The 19,714-nt window shown below is 47.9% G+C and overlaps 2 protein-coding genes across 2 annotated transcripts in view; both read right to left on the bottom strand.

Moving 5' to 3' along the window:
• Positions 1-1,195: 1,195 nt before the first annotated feature.
• ASB14 (ankyrin repeat and SOCS box containing 14) lies at positions 1,196-15,778 on the bottom strand. The gene is made up of 9 exons (XM_075550006.1): positions 15,499-15,778; positions 11,251-11,296; positions 10,751-10,892; positions 10,495-10,653; positions 8,797-9,042; positions 4,948-5,119; positions 3,887-4,430; positions 2,091-2,244; positions 1,196-1,394 (listed from the first exon to the last, which is right to left on the bottom strand). The coding sequence occupies exons 1-9, from the start codon at positions 15,612-15,614 to the stop codon at positions 1,219-1,221; spliced, it is 1,755 nt and encodes a 584-aa protein (XP_075406121.1). The 5' UTR covers positions 15,615-15,778; the 3' UTR covers positions 1,196-1,218.
• A 2,846-nt stretch (positions 15,779-18,624) lies between these two features.
• Positions 18,625-19,714, bottom strand: part of DNAH12 (dynein axonemal heavy chain 12) — a 185,315-nt gene continuing 184,225 nt past the window's right edge. The window contains exon 73 of the mRNA XM_075550753.1: positions 18,625-18,815. Within this exon, the coding sequence (XP_075406868.1) occupies positions 18,625-18,815 (191 nt within the window). The remainder of the gene's footprint in view (positions 18,816-19,714) is intronic.

Below are 19,714 nucleotides of genomic sequence, written 5' to 3'. Positions count from 1 at the left end.
TTTGTATGAAATATTCAATATAGCCTCAATTTTATTTCCCCATATACTTTTAATTAATGTTTCCAAAAGCATTAGACTTTTTTCTTACTCTGTTTGGACACTGTAATTACACATCTAGTCCCTCGGGGAGCCGACTGTTGATGGAAGCAGGCTGCCCCTCGTGCTTCTCTGGAGCCTCTTGTGGGCTAAAACAGCCTGCCTTTTCTGTAGCAGCCCAGTGCTTAATGCACCGCACCACCGCAGCTTCTTAATTCTGCTGAGAGACCACTGACAGCCAAAATGTCTCTGTATAGTGACTGACCTAATCTACCCACTGCTAAATAGATACCACAATTGGATTTAAAAAATTAAAACTTCATGCCAGCAAGGTTTTGCTACTGCCTTTTGGTGAACAACTGTATATTTTCATATACCTTCAGTTTTCTTAGATGAACTATACTCATGCTTAAAAATACATAACTAACCTGTAAAACATCGTCAAGCTAGGGGCGAGGACGCTTGCTGTACCTCTGCCAGCCTGCTGCTGTTACACAGGTGGGAATGAATAAAAACCCGCAGTCTTTTACCTCACCTCCTATAAATGCTTGCACGTATGTACTTATAACTGCTTCTATCAGCGGTTCCCTCTTACAGGTCCAGAGCTGTTCATAGAAACCTTAAGTTAACTGATTCCCAACCCAGGGAGCACATTACTCAGTAAGTGAGATCTCCCAGCCAGGCTGTCGTGACAAGAAGAGGCGTGTTTCCTTTAGTGGCGGAGTTGCAGGTGAAGGACCAGTTTCAGTTACGTGAATGACCCCCTCAGTGGTTGACATCAGGATGACAGCAGACGCTCAGCTGGCATCGGGACTTTTGCAAAAAACCAGCTAAGTTCTGCGTCATGTACTGAAGTGAATACATGCCCATCCCAATCACTAGGATATATGTTTTCTATAAAAGGGATCACTATTAAGAATTAAATGGGAGGTGGCATCCAGTTTGAGCACTTGGAAATGTGAGTTCATATACTTACTATGAGATCAATTTGACTAGTTCCAGTTAATGGAAATTTTAACTGGCCTCTTTTTATTTAAATTGTCTTTCAGAATGCTACCCTTCAGTATATGAAGGGGCAATGTTCAAAGTAACTTTGAAAAAGTAGACAGTATTTAGATTTTAGTTGCTAGGGAAAACAATGAGCTGCATGTACCTCAGTGTATTTCGTTAGCACCTTGTCCTTCAGGTCTCAGGAGCAACTCCTTGCTCGTAGAGGCTGTATTCTCTGTAGAGCACGTATGCTTTAAGACGGTTGGGTAAGGGTAGAAATGACATGAAGACGGGGCAGCGCAGGTGTAAACGCCCCATGCACTTCCGGATCTTTAGGCGGCACAGGTGTTTTAAGGAGCGAGGGTTTGCTGCAGTGAAAGAAATAGGTGTGTTACCCAAAAGGGGGAAAAGAATCGCTTTTTGTGTGTGTGAGCTCAGTGTTAGGTAGCAACTAACTGTTAGGCTGCAGCCGCCGAGACCTGTTTGATGTGGAGATGGGAAAGTGGACAGGCAGTGGTCTTCTGTGCTTGTCACCCTTCCTTGTAGGTGTGGTTTCAGGGCCAAGTCAGAATCCATGGGTGACTTCATTGTGGTTCTGGCCTGTGGGACTCATGTTGTAAACCCCTTCCTGGCCCTTATTCCAGGCTAAGGAGAAGGTGACAGTCACCTTCCAGGGGAAAATGAAATGGAAGCATTCGTTTGATTCATGTGCTACTGTGACGGTTGTTTTTGGGGCTCAGCCTCGAATGCCCTTTGCAGGCTGAGATGTTAGCATTGCATAGCTTGTAACTCCAGAGCCTGCAGTGTCCTTGAAAAGTCACGATAGCAAAGCGTTACTCATCTACGTAAGAAAACGTTACCGCAGAGACTCTGTCCACTGGGAGATGGAGAGGGGTAAGTTCAAAGCTAGGTGCACGTAGCAACACTTTTCTAGTTAGGAATAGTGTGCTTCTTGGTTTCTTCAGGTCAGGCTTTTAACCACGAGAAAACACCTTCCTCTGAATGAGTGAGACTGCAGTCAGTATTCTTGGTGAGTGTCTTCTACAAGGAAGGAGGAGACTTACTTAAGATCAGATTGATTTCTGACCAGAGCCCCTGATTCTGGAGCACAGCTTTCAACTTGGAACAGATCCGAACGTGGTCAACGTAATCCAGCATCACTCGAACCACCTTTGCAGAGAGATGCTGCAGCCAGGACAGGGTGATCACCTCGCAGAACTGGGGCGAGAGTCAGCAATGTGAAAGTCAACAAAGAGCCTGACTTACCTATGGCTCACCACAGTTCCCACACCAACAGGAAAAGGTCGCTCTAGAATTTGGAAAGACATCTCTCCTCCTTAGAACCATGTAAGACGTGATGACGGTCTACTGGGAAATGCCTTTTGTACAATATCTGTACCCCTTTCGCTTGTGGTCTGGAATGTTCCATTTCAGGGTCATTTGTAGCTAGGTGGCGACGAAGTTCAAGCCAATAAGGTGTGAGCAGCTCATAGCAGTTACTTCACCAGGGGTGTGCCTCACATTCTGGGGGAGGGGGGGGCCACCCAAACAACTGACTGTAAAAATTGTGTGCAGTATTTAAGCAGTTTATTACTTTTTAATAAAAATGACCCTCTAGTTAAAAAAAACCATTTTTTTCCACATAAGCCCATCGTAACATGTTGATATACTTACAAAGCAAAACTATGCTAATTTCCTCTTTGAACTCCAGTGCTCCAGACCACGTGGTTTTGTCTGCACACGCTATTAGCACACTTTCTTGTTGCTACGGGTGTTTATACTATTGCTGATCTTGCATTTGCTGGCATTGTAGCCAAAATACTGTGTAATTAGCATTTGTGAAACTATCGATAATGTTATTGTGCATAAAGTAGGAATTAAAAGAAAAGAGCAGAAATGCTTCCACCCAGTTACTACTAATGTAACTAATGGAATTCAGTGTAGAAAGATTTTATGACTATTTTGTTAGTGTTCCAAGAAATCGTATGTAATTTACAACTAAAGCATATATTCTATGATTAAAATTGCTAACAAACATCGCTAAGGAGTCTGTATGGCCCACTAGGGAGGAAATCCTGGGGGGCAGGAGTGACATGGAGTTAATGCGCTGAATGAGACCCCCTCTGGGGATGTCCCTGGCCCTCAGGGTGAGCTGAGAGAAGCTCGGTATGCGTGTGCTGCTGGCTCCACCTCCTGGTCAACTGACTCCCCAAACCGCCCAAGAGAAGGCCACTGCAGCCCTGGGCTTTATTTACGGGAGGAGGAGGAATGAGACTTTGTGTTTTCTATTGAGTTTATACCTAATTTTACCTACAACATGGATGTGAACATGTAGACTTCAGCCTTTTAAGTCATGCATATTCTCTTAGATGATGACCATATGAGAAGTAATGATATCTAAAGAAGCTATGAAATGATGCAAGGTGATATATGAGGGGGGCTTTAAAAAGTTTATGGAAAAATGGAATTAAAAGGACATTTTCCCACAAATTCTTTGAGGCCTCCTTGTCTGTCTAAATGCCAAGGCCAAACTCACTGACATCGAGTCATTCTGGACTCAGGCCCTATAGGACAGACTAGAACTGCCCATCTTTAAGGGAGCAGGCAGCCTCCTCATTCTCCCATGGAGTGGTTAGTAGGCTCTCTGCATTATATCCCTACACCACCAGGGCTCCAGACATCTGCAGATAGACGTAAATCACTTTCTCCTCTGAACTGCTTTTTTAAAAATTGCGTTCGTCATAGTCTAATTACTACATCAAAGTCTATCACATTAGACTCTAACCATGAACTTTCCAGAGAGGGTGGATGGAGGCCCACAGACCGTGTGTATGGATGTGCCACCGCAGTGCGAACTCACCATGGTGTCTTTGATGACTGTAGATGTCCAGCCTTCGAAAACATGCCTCGGTTGGATGTTGTCCCCGTGAGGACAGTCAAAGCATCGCTCTGTGTCATACCCGTAATTGAGCAGCATCCGGAGCATGACTTCATCTTTCAGGGTGTACTGCAGTGCCGACGGGAAATGTAAAGGGTTGACCTTGCAGACGTAGTTGACGTTGGCCCCGTGTCGCAGCAGCAGACTCACCATCTCGTAGTTGCCCATCCGCAAGGCTATCTGGAGGCAGTTAACTGGGTCTTGATTGGGCAGCGCGCCAGCACCCAGGAGCAGCTTAACGCAAGAGAGGTCACCATTGCAGACGGCAAAATATAAAGCCGACTTCCTTTGGTCGTCATAGTGTTTGCGAATTCGCTGATCCAGCATGAAATTCACATCAAACCCGGCCTGGATGAGAAGTCCCAGACACTCAGGGTGGGCGCCTGCTGCCGCACAGTGAACTGGACTGATCCCGCTGTGCTTAATGGCAGCCATGTCCGTCACAGGGACCAGAATCTTTAGAGCTCTGAGAAAGAATGTCGAAGCACATTTCGAAATCATTTTTGGTAAGGTGCAACAGTAACCTGTTTAAGATCACTTTAATATGGAACGCTATCAGTACCAGGTGGTATTTAAATCCTCTAGTAAAGTTTATGCACCCCAAAGCCCAGAGACCACATAAAGCCAAATGGTGCTAGGGTGTATACTGGGTTGTGCTGTGGTCTGACAGCTACAAGGTCAGCAGTTCCCAACTAGCAGCTGCTCCACAGGAGAAAGGATGCTTTCTACTGTAAAGGTTTACAGCCCTGGAAACCCACAAGGCAGTTCCACCTTGTCGTATAGGGTTCCGAGCCGGAATCGACTGGATGGCAGTGAGTGAGCTCGAGTTACAAAATCCAAAGTTGGCCCCGCTAGCTGAGCCCCGAGGCTCCCCCTGGTGCCTGAGGCTCCAATGGAACCGTTTAGGGCTGGTAGGAGCAAAGATGAAGAGTACGCAGTTTCTAGGAACTGCTCAGTGATTTCAAGGGTGTAGTTGAACTTACAATAAGTGGCCCCTGTCGGCTGCCACATGAATGGGCAGGTGGCCTGAGTTCTTAGGGATGTTGGCATCAGCTCCATACTTGAGCAAGAGAGTCACTGAGTCTGGGTTTCCGCCGCTTGCAGCTTCAAGTAAGATGGAAGAAGAATCAGAGGCTTGGCCGAGAGCATTAGCTCCTGAGGAGAAAGAGTCATGTCAGGCTAAAATGCATTCCACTGAACCCAACCCACCACCGCCAAATCGCAGGGCTGGGCCCCGCTCTAGCAGGAGAGCACACTTGCAGCCTAGCATCCGGGGAGGCAGGAATCCCTGGTGCCAACAATGTCCACGCAACAAGCTCAACACAGTGGGTATATATGTATGGATTGTGATGAGTTGTACGAGCCACCAACAAAATAATATATTTTGAAATCTCCCTGTTTTAAGTAGGTTAATGATTCAAAAGTGATTTTATAAATCATTTACTTGGAACTTGAAAATTCCAGGATAAATGATTTTATAAAGGGTGGCATTTACTTCCACAAGAGCTGACTTAACTCCCAACTCTCTTGCCTAAGAGATGGGCTAACAATCCAGTTGAACTCTATGCCCATGCCACCCAGGGGCTGCTTTGGTGGGGGATGTTCGAGCAGGGTAGTTCATAGGCTCACTCTCATCAAGTTGATTTTGACTCATACCCACAACTGTGGATGACAGGGTAGAATTGGCCCTCTGGGTTTTCTAGACTACATCTTTATGGGAATAGAAAGCCTCATCTTTCCCCCATGGAACTGCTAGGCATTCAATCTGCTGGCCTTGCTGTTAATACCCCAATGTGTAACCACGCTGCCATCAGGGATCAAGAGACCCTGGTTTGTCTGCTCATTTTCTTTAGGAACACTAGTGTCAGATTGAAGTTGGACTGCTGAAAGGGGGATAACTCACAGCCCTCACCTGCTGAGTGTCATGTGGGTGACATGGCCAACGTGAGCATCACTCCCTGATTCTGACAGCCTGAACCTATGAGCATAAGTATGAAACATGAACATAGCTATATACATAGGTTTGAAAATCCAAATTCATTGCCATCAAGTCAATTCTGACTCTCAGCAAGCCTATGGACAGAGTGGAAGTGCCCCTCTGAGGTTCCAAGGCTGTACATTCTACGGGAGTGGCTCACACTGCTTAACCCAGGATGCCATCAGAGCGCCCACCTGGGTTTCAGGATTGGATTGTGAGGGAGGGAGGAGGGAGAAGGGAAGGGCCTGAGCTGTGGAAGGCTGCTCAGTAGGATGGGCTCTGAAGGAAGAAGCGCGCTTGGGAAGACAGGAGGGTGTGTTCGGTACATTCAGGTTCCCTATGGAAAAGACAATGCTGAATAAGTAGACTCCACGAAGAGTCATCGAGGTACAGCAGCTGTTCAAGAACCTCATTCCTGGAGTGCATGGATACATTCTGAATAAAATAAAATTGTTTTAAAACTGAGTCCAACAAGCCTGCCCTTACTTAAATTGAGTGCTCATCACAGGCGTGTTCCTTCATGCACATAATTTTTAAGCTGCACAACAATCTAAGACTATGAGGTGTTAGCCTAATTTTGAAGATGAAGAAACAGACTCACTGATCTTCCCAACGACAGCTACTGAGGGTGAGATTCCTGTGCGGGTCAGTCAGACTCCAGACCAATTTCTGTGGTGCTGCCCCTTGCTCGGAGCAATACAAGGTGATAGAATGATGCAACTTGGAATCAGACCGATTCGGGTTCAAATCCTGACCCTGACATTTACTAGTTATATTACCCTAAGAAATGCTCACTCACTGAGGTCAGCCAATGCTGACCTGTGAAGGGTCAAACAAACTTCCTGCCATCGAATGGATTGCTGAGACTATGTACATAGTCACGGGAGCAGGCAGCCTCATCTTTCTCCGAAGGAGCAACTGATAGGTTTGAACAACTGTCCTTGTGGTTAGCAGTCCACAGTCTAATCCACAGAGCCACCAGGGCAGTCGCTTCTTTCTTAATCAATAACCTACACAAAGATCATTGCTCTTTCCTAAAAGCAGGAGGACTCAGATTTACTTTAGTTAGTTATTCTTGCTGATGATTTTACACATCTCTGCTGGTACTAATTTAAATCACTTAAATTGTTTTAAGGCCATTGACAGGAAATCGGCCTCTATTTTAAGACAGAAGGTTTAGGTAAAGCCTAAAAACCATTGTTTTTACATGCGAGGCCCTTGCAGTCTAGGATGGCTGGAAACCAGAACCACGCATTGTTAAGGAAAGACGTGCTCCAGGACACAGGGAGAATTCTAGTAGCAACACTTATGACATCTTTGTAAAGGTTTGCCTCTGAAGAACTACAGCTTTAGGTATTATTTATTTCATGAAGCAGTGTCATCAACGGGGGTGTCCAAAGACAATAAGTGATAAAGTCTGAAGTAGAGTTCGCTGCCAGCTGCAGAATGAGGACAGTACCAACCTCACGGGGTCTTGAGCGGAGTAGACAGGCAACAAACAGCACGATGTCTTTCCTTAGGGCAGTGGTTCTTACCCTGTGGGGGTCAATCGGCCCTTTCCCAGGGGTCGCCCGAGTCATAACAAAATGACAGTGATGAAGTAGCAACGAAAATAATGTTATGGTTGGGAGGTCACCACAACGTGAGCAACTGTGTGGATGGGTCTCGGCATCAGGGAGGTGGAGAACCACTGCATTAGGGAAAGCGACTCACTGCCAAGGAGTCGATGCAGACTCACAGTGGCCCGAGAAGGTAGGACTGGCCCTGTGAGTTAACTCTTTATGGGAGTAGAAAGCCCCGTCTTTGTCCTGCCAAGAAGCTGGTGATTCCAAACTGCTGACCTTGCGATTACCAGCCCAACGCTCAACCACTAAGCCACCAGGGCTCGGCTCCTTAGCAAGGACTCCGTGGATGTGGGCGCCCTCCCCTCTCCGGGGTGCGGCAATGAGGTGCAGGAAGCGGTCAGCAAGGACGGCCTAGCCCGGAAGTCCTCCGCGGGCCGACAGAGGAGGGGTTGCACGGTTCTCTGATTGCTCACGAGAACAGCACAGCAATAAGCCCGAAAAACAAGCCGCGTCTTAGCAGAACACGAAGCGTCATCTGTATCCTAGTCAGTTCCAGGCAAGACAAAAACCCACCATGCCTGCTTAGTCAATTCTGACTCAGAGTGACCCTATAAGACAGTGGCAAAACTGTCGGGAACACTGCCGTCGCGTTGACGCAAACCCATAGGGCAGGGTAGACCTGCTCCCTGTGAATTTCCAAGACTGGAACTGCTTACAGGCATAAAGAACCCCCGACTTTTTCCAGGTGAGCAGCTGGTGGGTTTGAACTGCTAACTTTGCGGATCCCAGCCCAACAGGTAACCGCTGCGCACAGGGCTCCTGTAGGACAGGGTTCCTGAGGCTGTGAACCCGAGGGAAGCTGACTGCCTCGGGCTTCGCACACCGCGACTGGTGGGCCCCACCGCGGACCTCTCGGTTAGCTGCCAAGCACGGGTGGCTCAGTGGTTACACGCTGGGCTGCCATCAGCTCCGAGGGAGAAAGACAAGGCTTCCTACCCCAGTCGAGAGTTATATTCTCGGAAACTCCAGGGGCAGTGCCATGAGTCGGCACCCCCTCGGTGGTAGTGAGTTTGGCGTGGTGCCTTCAAGCCCTCAACCACTGCCCCACCAGCGCTGCTGCTGATTTCCTGGAAAATAAGTCAATCTCTGGTTTTGGTTTTCTGCCCTAGCCAACATTAACGCCCAGCTTAAATAAAATGGCCCCTCCATTACTTGGAAGCTGGCATGGAAGAGCCTTTGGGCACATCGTGCCTGGCAGCGTGCTGAGCAGTGCAGGGCGGGAGCCTTGCCTTTCTGCAGTAACTGTTCCATGACTCCCGTGTGTCCACTTTGGGCAGCGAGAGCCAGCGGCGTGAAGCCATAGGTGCTGCGTGGGTCAGGCTGTGCCCCAGAGGCCAGCAGGAGCGCCACCAGGTCGGGCCTGCCCAGTTTGGCAGCTTCGTGGAGCGCTGTCCTCTCGTTGGCACACTGCAGATTGACATCGGCTCCGTGGCTGATGAGCAGGGCAGCCATGTCGCAGGAGTCGTGCTGAACAGCTGGGAGAGGAGAAATGAGGTGGGCGTTAAGTGGCCTGGGAAGTAAAGGCTGGATCAGCTGGTGTTCTCGGCATTCTTAGGGAGCTCAGCCTACTCACCACGATGCCCCAGTGTTCTGTTTGGGAAGCAGATGGTAAAACAGCACATAACAAGTTATATCAGTAATGTTGTATATCAACAGGCTATTTATTCTTATGCAAGCCATGACTGGTTCTGTAATGTTTATCAGAGAAAGATGGGGCTTTCTACTCCCGTGAAGAGCTACAGTCTTGGAACCCCACAGGCCCAAGTCTGCCCTACCCTACAGGGTCACTCTGGGCTGGCATTCACTCGATGGCAATGTGTTTGGTTTTGTGTGAATTGGCCATTTGGACCCTTGGCAGGAGTGGCGATGTGCTAGGCTGCTCACTGGTCGGTCTGTGGAGCATGTCATGATGTGCCACGGAAGCCCCCCACCCCCTTCCTGGAGGCAAAGACTTGGCTGCCAGCACAGGGGAGAGGAGGGCAAAGAGATCTCAGCCAATGCTCACGTCACCCTATCAGTGTCTACAGTAGAGCAAGCCCCCCCCCCCCCCCCCCTGCGCTCATATCTCCAAGGCTAGAGACCTCACTTTCAGCCAATCCTGAGTAGAAACCTCCAGAATTCTGCTGGGGTGTATCCAGCAGGGTACACTTGCAGACGTGGCCTGGAGATCGGAGTACCTGCTTCTCAGTCTATCTCACCCATCCCAGGTCTAGCTGCCCCTCCCTCCCCCTGCTCTGGGAGCTACCTATTGTCAACAGTCACCAAACCTTTTATGATTTGCGCTGGGTCTTGGTTTTCCCCACTTTCTTGTTACTTTTTTTTTTTAAGTGTTCTTGTGGTCTCCTCGTTGTTCTTCCTGTTCATTTGCATCTGATCCTTTTAAAACACCCACTTAGCTACCGTTTTCATGAAGATTCAGGAGCAAGGTGTGTCATTTGTGTTCAGTCTCCCCATGGTTCATCTTTCCCCAGCCTCTCCATTGCTGCTGCTTCCAGCTCCGCCTCCTCGCTCAGAATGCCTTATCCTGGCAGTGAAGGACTCAGCCCAGCCTCTCTCGGTGCAGAGGGAGCTCCTCCTAACCGGGCAGAGATCGGCAGCATGCCACCGCACAGACCGGCTTTTAGGGCCGGAGTGTCTGACCCTGCCTAGCCAGCGGGGCCAAAGAGACTGGCGCTGTGCAACCAGGCACAAAAGCCGCCTTTGAACCTATGCCCATGGAGAAGACTCACCACCACAGGGCTCTTCTCCAGCAAGCAGGGGGTTAATTTACCTGTAAACCCCCAAGCCAAACCCACTGCCATGGAGTTGATGCTGACTCATAGCGACCCTATGACCCGACCCTAGGGGACAGGGTAAAACTGCCCCTGTGGGTTTCCGAGCTGGCGACTCACCGTGCAACAACTGTGCCACCGGGCTGCTCAGTTTACCTGTAAGAAGAGGAGAATTGCCGTCGGCGTTCTTGGTGTTCGGATCGCAGCCACTGACAAGAAGGAGGCCGGCGTTTTCCAGGAGGCGACTGCTGACTGCCAGGAAGAGTGGCGTTTCCCCTTTGTGCGTGGCTTTCTCCCACGTACTGGGCCTCGAAGCTGAAAAACTCTCATCAGACCACACGGGCTCGTGTTGGGAACCCACGTGCGGCGTCTTGCTGCGAGACAGCAAGAAGAGTTCATGAGGGGAGTTTACCTCTCAGGGTCATCGCCAGAATGTTCTTATTCAGTTGGACTGCAGCCTTGTGCAGAGGAAGCCAGCCCGCCCCATCGGCTTCCTCAAAAGCTGACTGGTGCGTGGTCAGGTGCATCAGGGCGTCTTCCGCGCCTGTGGGCAAGTCGGATGCGAACAGATTCACACTTGGCTCACAGACAAGGCAGCTCCACCATGGAGGCTGGTGCCGGCGACAACATAATTCTAGCACTTTCCTGAAAGACACCTGTAGACAGCAAGAAGAAACAGCGAGGCCTTTTCTGTTGAGGTCTTTCCAGCCCCATGACACCCATGGTCTGGTCACCCACAGAAAAAGATCCCTCTTTCCTGGTGGTCTGGGTGATTGGCTCACAGTGGACCCCAGAGGACTTAGCGTTTGGGAGGATCTGCTTGCAGGCTCCCGAGCTTAGACGGGAAACCCGGGCAGTTGTCAGCACACAGTCTGAGTGGGCAGAAGCGAAGGAGTACTTAACTGTCTCTATTGTTTCACCGATCTTCGCAGAGTCAGCGCTCAAAGAGGACTGGAAGCTGGATAGGAAGAGAAAAAATATATATATTATACATATGCGTGTGCGTATCTACACATGTAGCTACAATGGGAGGAAATAGTGAGGTATCCCCTATACAGCAAATAAAAGGGTAAGACAGCGGTTAACAAGGGGTATGTTCTCCTATGAGTCAATGCCTGAGGACCAGTAAAACCAAAATCCAAACTCACTGCCTTTGAGTCTGATCCACAGTGACCCTAAAGGGCAGGGTAGACCTGCCCCTGTGAGTTTCTGAGGCTGTAATTGTTCTTGGGAGCAGAAATCCTCCTCTTCCCCACCCCACCCCAGAGCAGCTGGTGGTTTCAAACTGCCCACCTTGTGGTTAGCAGTCCACCGGGAGCCCATCCTACCAGCAGGGCTCCTTGAGGACTAATCAGAGCATTTGCGGAACGTAGAGAGAGAGGCCTTTCTCGTCTCTTTCCCGGCCTCGTGCAGTTAACTTCTTTCGGGCCAGGGCTGTGTGACAGCCAGGGTCACGGCTTGCACAGATCATCAATGTTTCCGAACAGACCTGAATCTGCCTGCGAATTACATGCCACAATTTCACGTGGTCAAAAGTTACAGCCACCCAATCACGCCAATGACTGTAGCAAAACCAATTCTTTAAAAAATAGAAAATGGTTAGGGTGGGAGTTTAAAAAACATTCACGGTCAAATTTTGGCCTAGGGAACACTACAGTTCAATAATTGCCGTGTGTATGGAAATATTTTAAAGGCAAGGTTTCAATTTGTGAATCTCATATCATTGTAAAATACAATGGCAACTTCCTACTTTCTTTGATTTTTTTAGTAAGCCCCGTTTGACAAGAATAAGCTCCTTCAGATACTCTGTTTTGTGAATAATGTGCTCAATGAAATCCTCTTAAACATTTCACTGTTCCTGTGATCGGAAACAACGGGGAGGAGGGTGCCGGCCTCGGGCATGGGTCAGAACTGACTTGACGGCACCCAACAGCCACCACTGCCGGCATTTAAAGATGGATGTGTACAGGGGGCATTGCATTGGCTTTTCTATGGCTATTGTAACAGATCTCTACAGACATGGTGGTTTAAAACAGCATACGTTTATCACCTTATAGTTCTGCTGTTCCGGAGTCTGAAACTGATCTCGAGGCTAGGATCAAGGTATGGGCAGGGCGGGGACCCTTCTAGAGCTTCTTGGGACGAATCTGTCCTTGCCTTTTCCAGCCACTGGTCTCCTGGGCCTGTCCCTCAGCTTCAAAGCTCAGCTTCTCCCGCCGCTTGCTCTTCGGTTCTCACTCTCCTATTCTCCTCTTCCATGTCCCTGGACTCTTGTGGTTGCGGTGGGCTCCACTGGCCCGTCAGACTAACCCTATGTTTTAAGGCTATCTGTCCCTGTTGTCAGGCACTCCCATGTCCATCGCGACTCACAGGGATCTCACGTGACAGGGTAGACCTGTCCTGTCAGCTCAGCGAGGCTGGACAGGGGCCAGGTCTTCTTCCAAGGTGGCGGGTTGACATCACCAGCCTTTCACTAGCCAGCTGAGAGCTGAACCATTGCCCCACTGGGGCTGGTGAGCAGCCTTAATTTCATCTGCAAGGTAACCTGTTCACAGATTCCAGAGGCTAGAATATGCACATCCTGGGTGGGGTGGGGTGTGTTGGGGCACATTATCCTGCTATATAAAGTATTATCTCATTAAAGTATTCTGTACATGAAAATTCTATGTGAGTTCTATTTAAAGCTGACTTCTATATGCAACACAGAAAGTGCGGGAAAAGGTAGCAGCTGCTGGGGCAGACTGCCTGGCTCTCCACTTCCCAACTCTGTGATCTTTGGTAGGACACTTAGTTTTTTGTTCCTTCAGTTTCCTCATTTGTAAACAGGGATGATTGTAAACAGAGGGTCTAAGAATTAGAATTTAAGCTAATATTTATGACATGCTCAAAATAGTGTGGCAGACGAGTTTGTTAGGCTTAAAAATATATATGACAGATTTCACACGTTTCCTCATTCTCTACAGTCGCTCGTGAACACTTGGGGTTAAAAGACATTTATCCCAATGGGCTTGGAGAACACTGGTCATTGATTGTGCCTCAGAGAGCTGCCGTGGCTGACAGCCAAAGGGCGTCTGACGAGCTATGCTTTATAGGAGTCCAAGGAGATCCTTCTGATGCCACGGAGGGAGTCACTTTTCTGCTGTCATGTCATGTCATGACAGAACTCTCAATACACCCCCTGAGGACATTCGTCTCTCTGAGCAGCCCTGGTATCGCAGAGTTTAAAGTGCTTGGCTGATAATTTAAAGGTTGGCGATTTGAGCCCAGCAGCCACTCTGCAAGGAGCAAGATAAGCCGTGGAAACTTTTTCAGGCAGTTCTACTCTGTCTAATACAGCCGCTATGAGTCAGAACAGATCCCACCGCCCTGGTTTTGTCTCTCCACACTTCACATTTACCTAATTCCTCACAATCTGTGGAGATTAGGCCCCACTCCACCAAGAGTGGACAGCTTTCTTTGTGTCCTGGTTGGGTTTGTGGATTTTTGTAGCTCTCTAAAGAGGGCGTGTCAGTGCTCTCTAGCTTACCACATTCACATACTCATTGCATCCTTTTGGTTTCTAGTTTGTGACCTGTTACTTAGATTTGCAGCTATCCCCAAACAAAACAAAGCAAAGCCCCGGCTGCTATAGAGCCAGAGGGACCCTGTTAACAGACACAACTGTTCCTTAGGGTGCTAAGGCTGTCGGAGGTAAGCTGACGTCCACAGCTTTCTGCCGAGGAATGGCTGATGGGCTGAAAGCATTCACTCTCTGGTTGGCAGCGAAGTGCTCTAACCATGGGCCACCATGGTGTGCAGATTTACTGCCAGCCTTCTTCAACGACTTTCCCGAGTGACTGCCTAAATTCTGAATTCGCTCATAGGCATCAAATTCATATTTAAAGGACCCAAACCCATGACTCTTGAATCGATTTCTAGGCAAAGCAACCATATAAACAGAGTAAAACTGCCCCACAGGGGTCCTGGGGTGGTAATATTTTCTTTGTTTTTAATAATTTTATTGGGGGCTCTTATAATATTCCATATATCAATCATATCAAGCATATTTGTACATACATTGCCATCATTTTCTAAACATTTACTTTCTATTTGAGCCCTTGGTATCAGCTATTCCTTTTTGCTCTCCCCCCCCTTAAAACCTGGTGACCCTTTGACCCCTTGATAATTGATAAATTATTGTTATTGAGCTTGGTTCCCCCTTCCTCCCCTTTTCTCTCTGCTACTCCCATTTCGGTTCCTGAGGGGTTTAGCTGACTTGGTTTCCGTGTGTTGTGAGCTCTTATCTGTACCAGTGTACATGCTCCGGTCTAGCCAGAACTGAAAGGCAGAGTGAGGCAGCCTCAAAGAACCAGAGGAATAATGTGTGTTTCATCAGTTCTATACTGCACCCTGGTTGACTCATCCCTTCCTTGTGACCCTTCTGTGAGGGGATGTCCTATTGTCTACAGATGGGTTTTGGGTCTCTGCTCCGACCACCCTCATTCTCAACAATATATTGTTTGTTTGTTTTGGGTCTTCTGGTACCATTACCTGATTCTGTTGACACCTCATGATCACACAGGCTGATGTGCTTCTTCTATGTGGGCTTGTAACTTCTCTGCTAGATGTATGCTTGTTTAACTTCAAACCTTTAAGACCCCAGACACAATAGCTTTGGTAGCCAGGCACCATCAACTTTCTTCACCACAATTGCTTATGCACCCACTTTGTCTTCAGGGAGGGTGGGCATCACAGAATGCCAGGTAAACAAAGTGTACCTGCTTTGAGGGAGGGCTTGAGCAGAGGCCCAAAATCTGTCCACTTCCTCAATGTATTGTCATATAAATATATGTTCTAATATATTTACATAAGTGCACACCTATGTTTATACCTCTATCCATAGCTTTGCGTCCTAGATCTTTCCTGTTTCCTTTTACCTTCCCGAGGCTGTAAGTCCTGATGGAAGCAGACAGCCTCATCTTTCTCCCATAGAGAGGCTGGTGGCTTCAGACTGCCTTTCTTTTCTCTTAGCAGTGAGCTCTTTAATGAAACGATCAGCTGAATTCTGATCTTTTCTGTTTTTGCCACAACATTCAAGCCATGCTGACCACAGACTCCACTGCTGACTGTGTAACTGAAACGTACACTGCTTCACCAACAAAAATGCCTTACCTCCCATACGGCGTGTCAGGCGCTGCGGTCTCCCCCAGCTTGTAAAGATCGTGCAGGCTCCGCTGAATGACGAGCTGGGTATCCAAGTCAGTGTCTGTGTCTTCATCACTGAGGTCATTGTCCATGTGGAATGAGGACAGCTTCTCTTCAAAGTCAGAACAATTTGAAAAAACCTTCTCGGTGCGAAAATGTTATCAACTGCCTAAAATTATAAATGAAATTCAGAAAACTACAACATCAGTAGAATCAGTATGTCAAGGAAATCCAAAAGAGTGTAAACAAAATATTCCTTTAAATAATTTCCCAGACGTTTAAAATGTTTTCTGAACTGCCGTGGGCTCAGTATCCATTAGAGAGACCCATGAGTAATCATGTAATTTAAATTTTTCCAGAAAAAAACCCAACTTTCCATCTAAGACTTAGTTTAATACCTTGATAACATTGAAAATGCTCATACTGAGTCTAGAGTTTGCTTACAAGTTTTTCCTGGTGATTATCGTACTCAGCCCCAAAGAATCTACACACAGTGAGTGTTATGCTGAAAAGAATTCATTTAGTAAGTCCTCAAAATGAACATCTCACAGAAACACACATATCCTCACAAGACAGCATGTAATAGGAACCATGGTTCCTCTATTTTAGGCACGATCGAAACGGTTTTCAGGAACATTTCAGTTTTAGCACAGAATAGGCTTGATTACAGAACCAAAATCTATTTTTTTTTTTTACCTTTTGTTAGATCCTTTAGGACAGCTTCAGTGTTTTCAATGTTGAGGGTTAGAACATGTAAGCCTCAGAAGATTAATTTATATTAGGAAATCCACCCCTGTAGTGACTGTTCCATGAATAACTTTTCTATAAATACTTGATCACAAGATCGTCTGGCATGCTCTCTTTTTTTTTACATGTGGTTAGCGCTCTTTGGAAACATGGTCTCTTTTCTTCACTGCTGCACCCATCAAATTCAAAGACGTACAGCATTTCATTCCTGGGATAGAATGCTTTCACAGAGGGAGGGCAATGAGAAGTGAATTCCTAGAGTTGACCCAAACACAGAGCCTGCCTGCGCCACCCAGTATCAGTTTTATTTCAGATAGGCCAAGCCGTGTGCTCTGCCTGAATTATGACAAGTGGCCATCACAGCGTCCCTGATACACCACTAGCTGTGCCGGTCTTGGTGGGGTTTGAGGCTGTAGTATCTGCTGTCCCAAAACACTGAAGATGGCTGAGTAACATGTTGGCTAACATTTTGTTTTGCAGAAAGGGTTTAAATAGTTAATGTGCAGTAATGTTATGAGCACCTGTGGAGTAATGAGACCATTGGTTGGTTACTCACAATGGGCCAGGATTTCCAGGATTGCCACTTCAGATGCACAAGATTGGGCTGCCCTCTAGCCAGCTTACGGCCTTTGCTGGTCGACTTCACTGCTCTGAGGTTACCTAGTCACAGGGGTACTGTGGGAAATGAAACTAACATTTTAAAAAGTATAAAGAAAGAGATTTAGTTTTGTGATGGTGTTTAGTATGTTCTTATTTACGTCTTACATGTTTGACATGTTCACAGTCACTTCACATGGGTGAGTGGAAAGCCAGCTATGACTGAGGCAGCGGAAACAGCCTCACCATAACAGCAGAAAGACACAGATGCCAATCATAAAATGGAGAGAAGATTTAGATAGCAAGAGGATGACATCCAAATGCCACCAAGCACATGAAAGATGCCCAAGGCCATTAGCCACCAGTGAGGTGCAAATTAAAACCACAATCAGATACCACTTGTCTCCCCAGGTTAAGACAAACCAAAAAGCCAGAAAACAACACATGTTGGTTGAGGATGTGAGGAGATTGGAACCCTGGACTTCGGCAGATACAGTAGAAGTTGTATGAGAGATGTATGAATAATACTTGGGGTTGGCGGGGGAGCATCTGCTGAGGTTGCTTACGCACAACCAAACACCTCAGGGGATTGGCTCTTGGTTTGGAACTTCAGGGTCATGGTTTCATAGGTCATCCCAGTTAATTGGCCTAATAATGGGTCCAGTGCTCCTGTTCCGTCTTTGTTAAATGCCTAGTGCCTGGGGTCTTACAAGCTTGCACGTTTCCATCCAAGGCACAATAATTGGTATTAATTCAACTGGAGTAACAAGTAATTGAGGAGGGGGAGTGTGGAGAACAGGAGGAGGAAATGAGATGGCGGTTAGCTGCCTCCATGAATGGCCGTCGCCTCCATGAATGGCCGTCGCCTCCACAAGGAACGGGTGCCTCTGCCAGGGGACCAAACGGGTTGGCTAGCGGCCTACCATTCTTCAGCACTCTGCTAACTGGCTCCATAGAACTTGGGGCGGGGGTTTGTAGAATAGAATTTCAAATGTTTATGGAATCCAGGTATTCTAGAGCCACGGTGGCTCCTTAAACCACTGAAACTACTGCTCTGAGATCAACTTTACCCCTTACAACAAAATATCTCCAGAAACCTCCTAAAACCAAACAGTAGTTTAGCTGAGCTCTTCAAGGATGCCTGCCTCGAGTGCTGGCTCTTCATGTGAACTATGGATATGGGACCCACCGTCAAGAGCACCGTGAGAGAGCAGATAGGGACTTTAGTGGGCACTGAAGGTGACCGTGGGTGCCCGGCTCAAAGCATGCGACCAACGACCCTAAATTGCACATGGAGAAGCTGCCGAGTATCGATGTGCCGTCTGTTCCGTGTCGTGTCAACCACAACGTTCGTTTTTGAAAAAGGAAAGGCACGATGACCCCATTGTCACAAGGGATCATTTCTGGTCATGAAAACTTGCTTTTCATTGATCCCCCAGATCTACTTTCCACACACATATCCAACTGGGAAAAGGAACACACGGAAAACTTCAAGGATTTTTCCATACACTTCAGAGAAAATTTAAAAAACAAAATTCTAAAACACATTTCCTCCCCTCTTCCCAACTAGACTCTTGCTGTGGGTGATCTTCTAAGAGAACCCAGATAGAAGGGGGTGCACAACGCATCAACCACTGACAAAGACCATTCCAAAGAATGACACAGGTGCTCGCTCGGGTTTATCACTGGTATTAGTATACTTAAGTAAGTGAAGACACTCGGTTTTCTTCTTTTGAATGTTTTCTAAACTGGTCCAGTTTAATCATCCAGCTGACAAAGCAAAGCAACCCCACGCTTGATCCAGTGCTGAATAGGCAGTTCTGTTTTTAAGAGCATCGCAATGACAAAGTTCGTAGAGTGTCCCGTCGTCGACAGAGTTCCTTTACGCTCGCTTGTCTTGTACAAGGGGCACACGTAGGCATTTGACTTGTCAATCTTAGACTTCATGGCTTAGAAAAGAAGAAATAGACCCGTTTCATAAAAGGGGTTCAGCTACTGATCTCACAACAAAATGGTCAGTACTCGATGTAAGATTGTGGTAATGATTTTTAAAAGGTACTTAGCATTTTTGTTTTTGTTTACCCCTAGCTTATAGATTTACTTGTAAGATGAGGCAAAATGATTTCATAGGGTGTGTGTTTCTAAGCCTAGACGACATGGAGGTTAAAATCTGGTCACTTGGTTGGTGGGAAAATGTGTAAGAAAGCCTAGGGAGAGACAGGAGGAGCAGGAGGAGGCTGGGGGGAGAGAGAGGAGGAGCAGGAGGAGGCTGGGGGGAGAGAGAGGAGGAGCAGGGGGAGGCTGGGGGGAGAGAGAGGAGGAGCAGGGGGAGGCTGGGGGGAGAGAGAGGAGGAGCAGGAGGAGGCTGGGGGGAGAGAGAGGAGGAGCAGGGGGAGGCTGGGGGGAGAGAGAGGAGGAGCAGGGGGAGGCTGGGGGGAGAGAGAGGAGGAGCAGGGGGAGGCTGGGGGGAGAGAGAGGAGGAGCAGGGGGAGGCTGGGGGGAGAGAGAGGAGGAGCAGGGGGAGGCTGGGGTAGACAGAGGAGGAGCAGGGGGAGGCTGGGGGGAGAGAGAGGAGGAGCAGGGGGAGGCTGGGGGGAGAGAGAGGAGGAGCAGGGGAAGGCTGGGGGGAGAGAGAGGAGGAGCAGGGGGAGGCTGGGGTAGACAGAGGAGGAGCAGGAGGAGGCTGGGGGGAGAGAGAGGTGACTGAGGAAGAGGCACAGGGGAAGCACAGTTTCTTAGGGCTTCAGCACAAGAGACCCCATCACTACAAGGAGCTGACCTGTCCACATGTTTTCAGCAGGCTACTAATAAGAAAAGCAGGTCAACTCTTACCTCCTCACAAAAAGAA

The sequence above is a fragment of the Tenrec ecaudatus genome, chromosome 5, assembly GCF_050624435.1.
Source record: "Tenrec ecaudatus isolate mTenEca1 chromosome 5, mTenEca1.hap1, whole genome shotgun sequence".
In the NCBI taxonomy this organism is placed as follows: domain Eukaryota; kingdom Metazoa; phylum Chordata; class Mammalia; order Afrosoricida; family Tenrecidae; genus Tenrec; species Tenrec ecaudatus.
The sequence above is the reverse complement of the archived record's forward strand: the minus strand, read 5'-3'. Positions and strand labels throughout refer to the sequence as shown.

Coding starts and splice junctions, on each gene's coding strand:
- ASB14 (XM_075550006.1), bottom strand. CDS start 15,614: ATGGACAATGACCTCAGTGATGAAGACACAGACACTGACTTGGATACC. Junction 11,297..15,498: donor ACCGCAGCGCCTGACACGCC/GTATGGGAGGTA, acceptor CTTCCTATCCAG/CTTCCAGTCCTCTTTGAGCG. Junction 10,893..11,250: donor CTGCGAAGATCGGTGAAACA/ATAGAGACAGTT, acceptor TTCGCATCCGAC/TTGCCCACAGGCGCGGAAGA.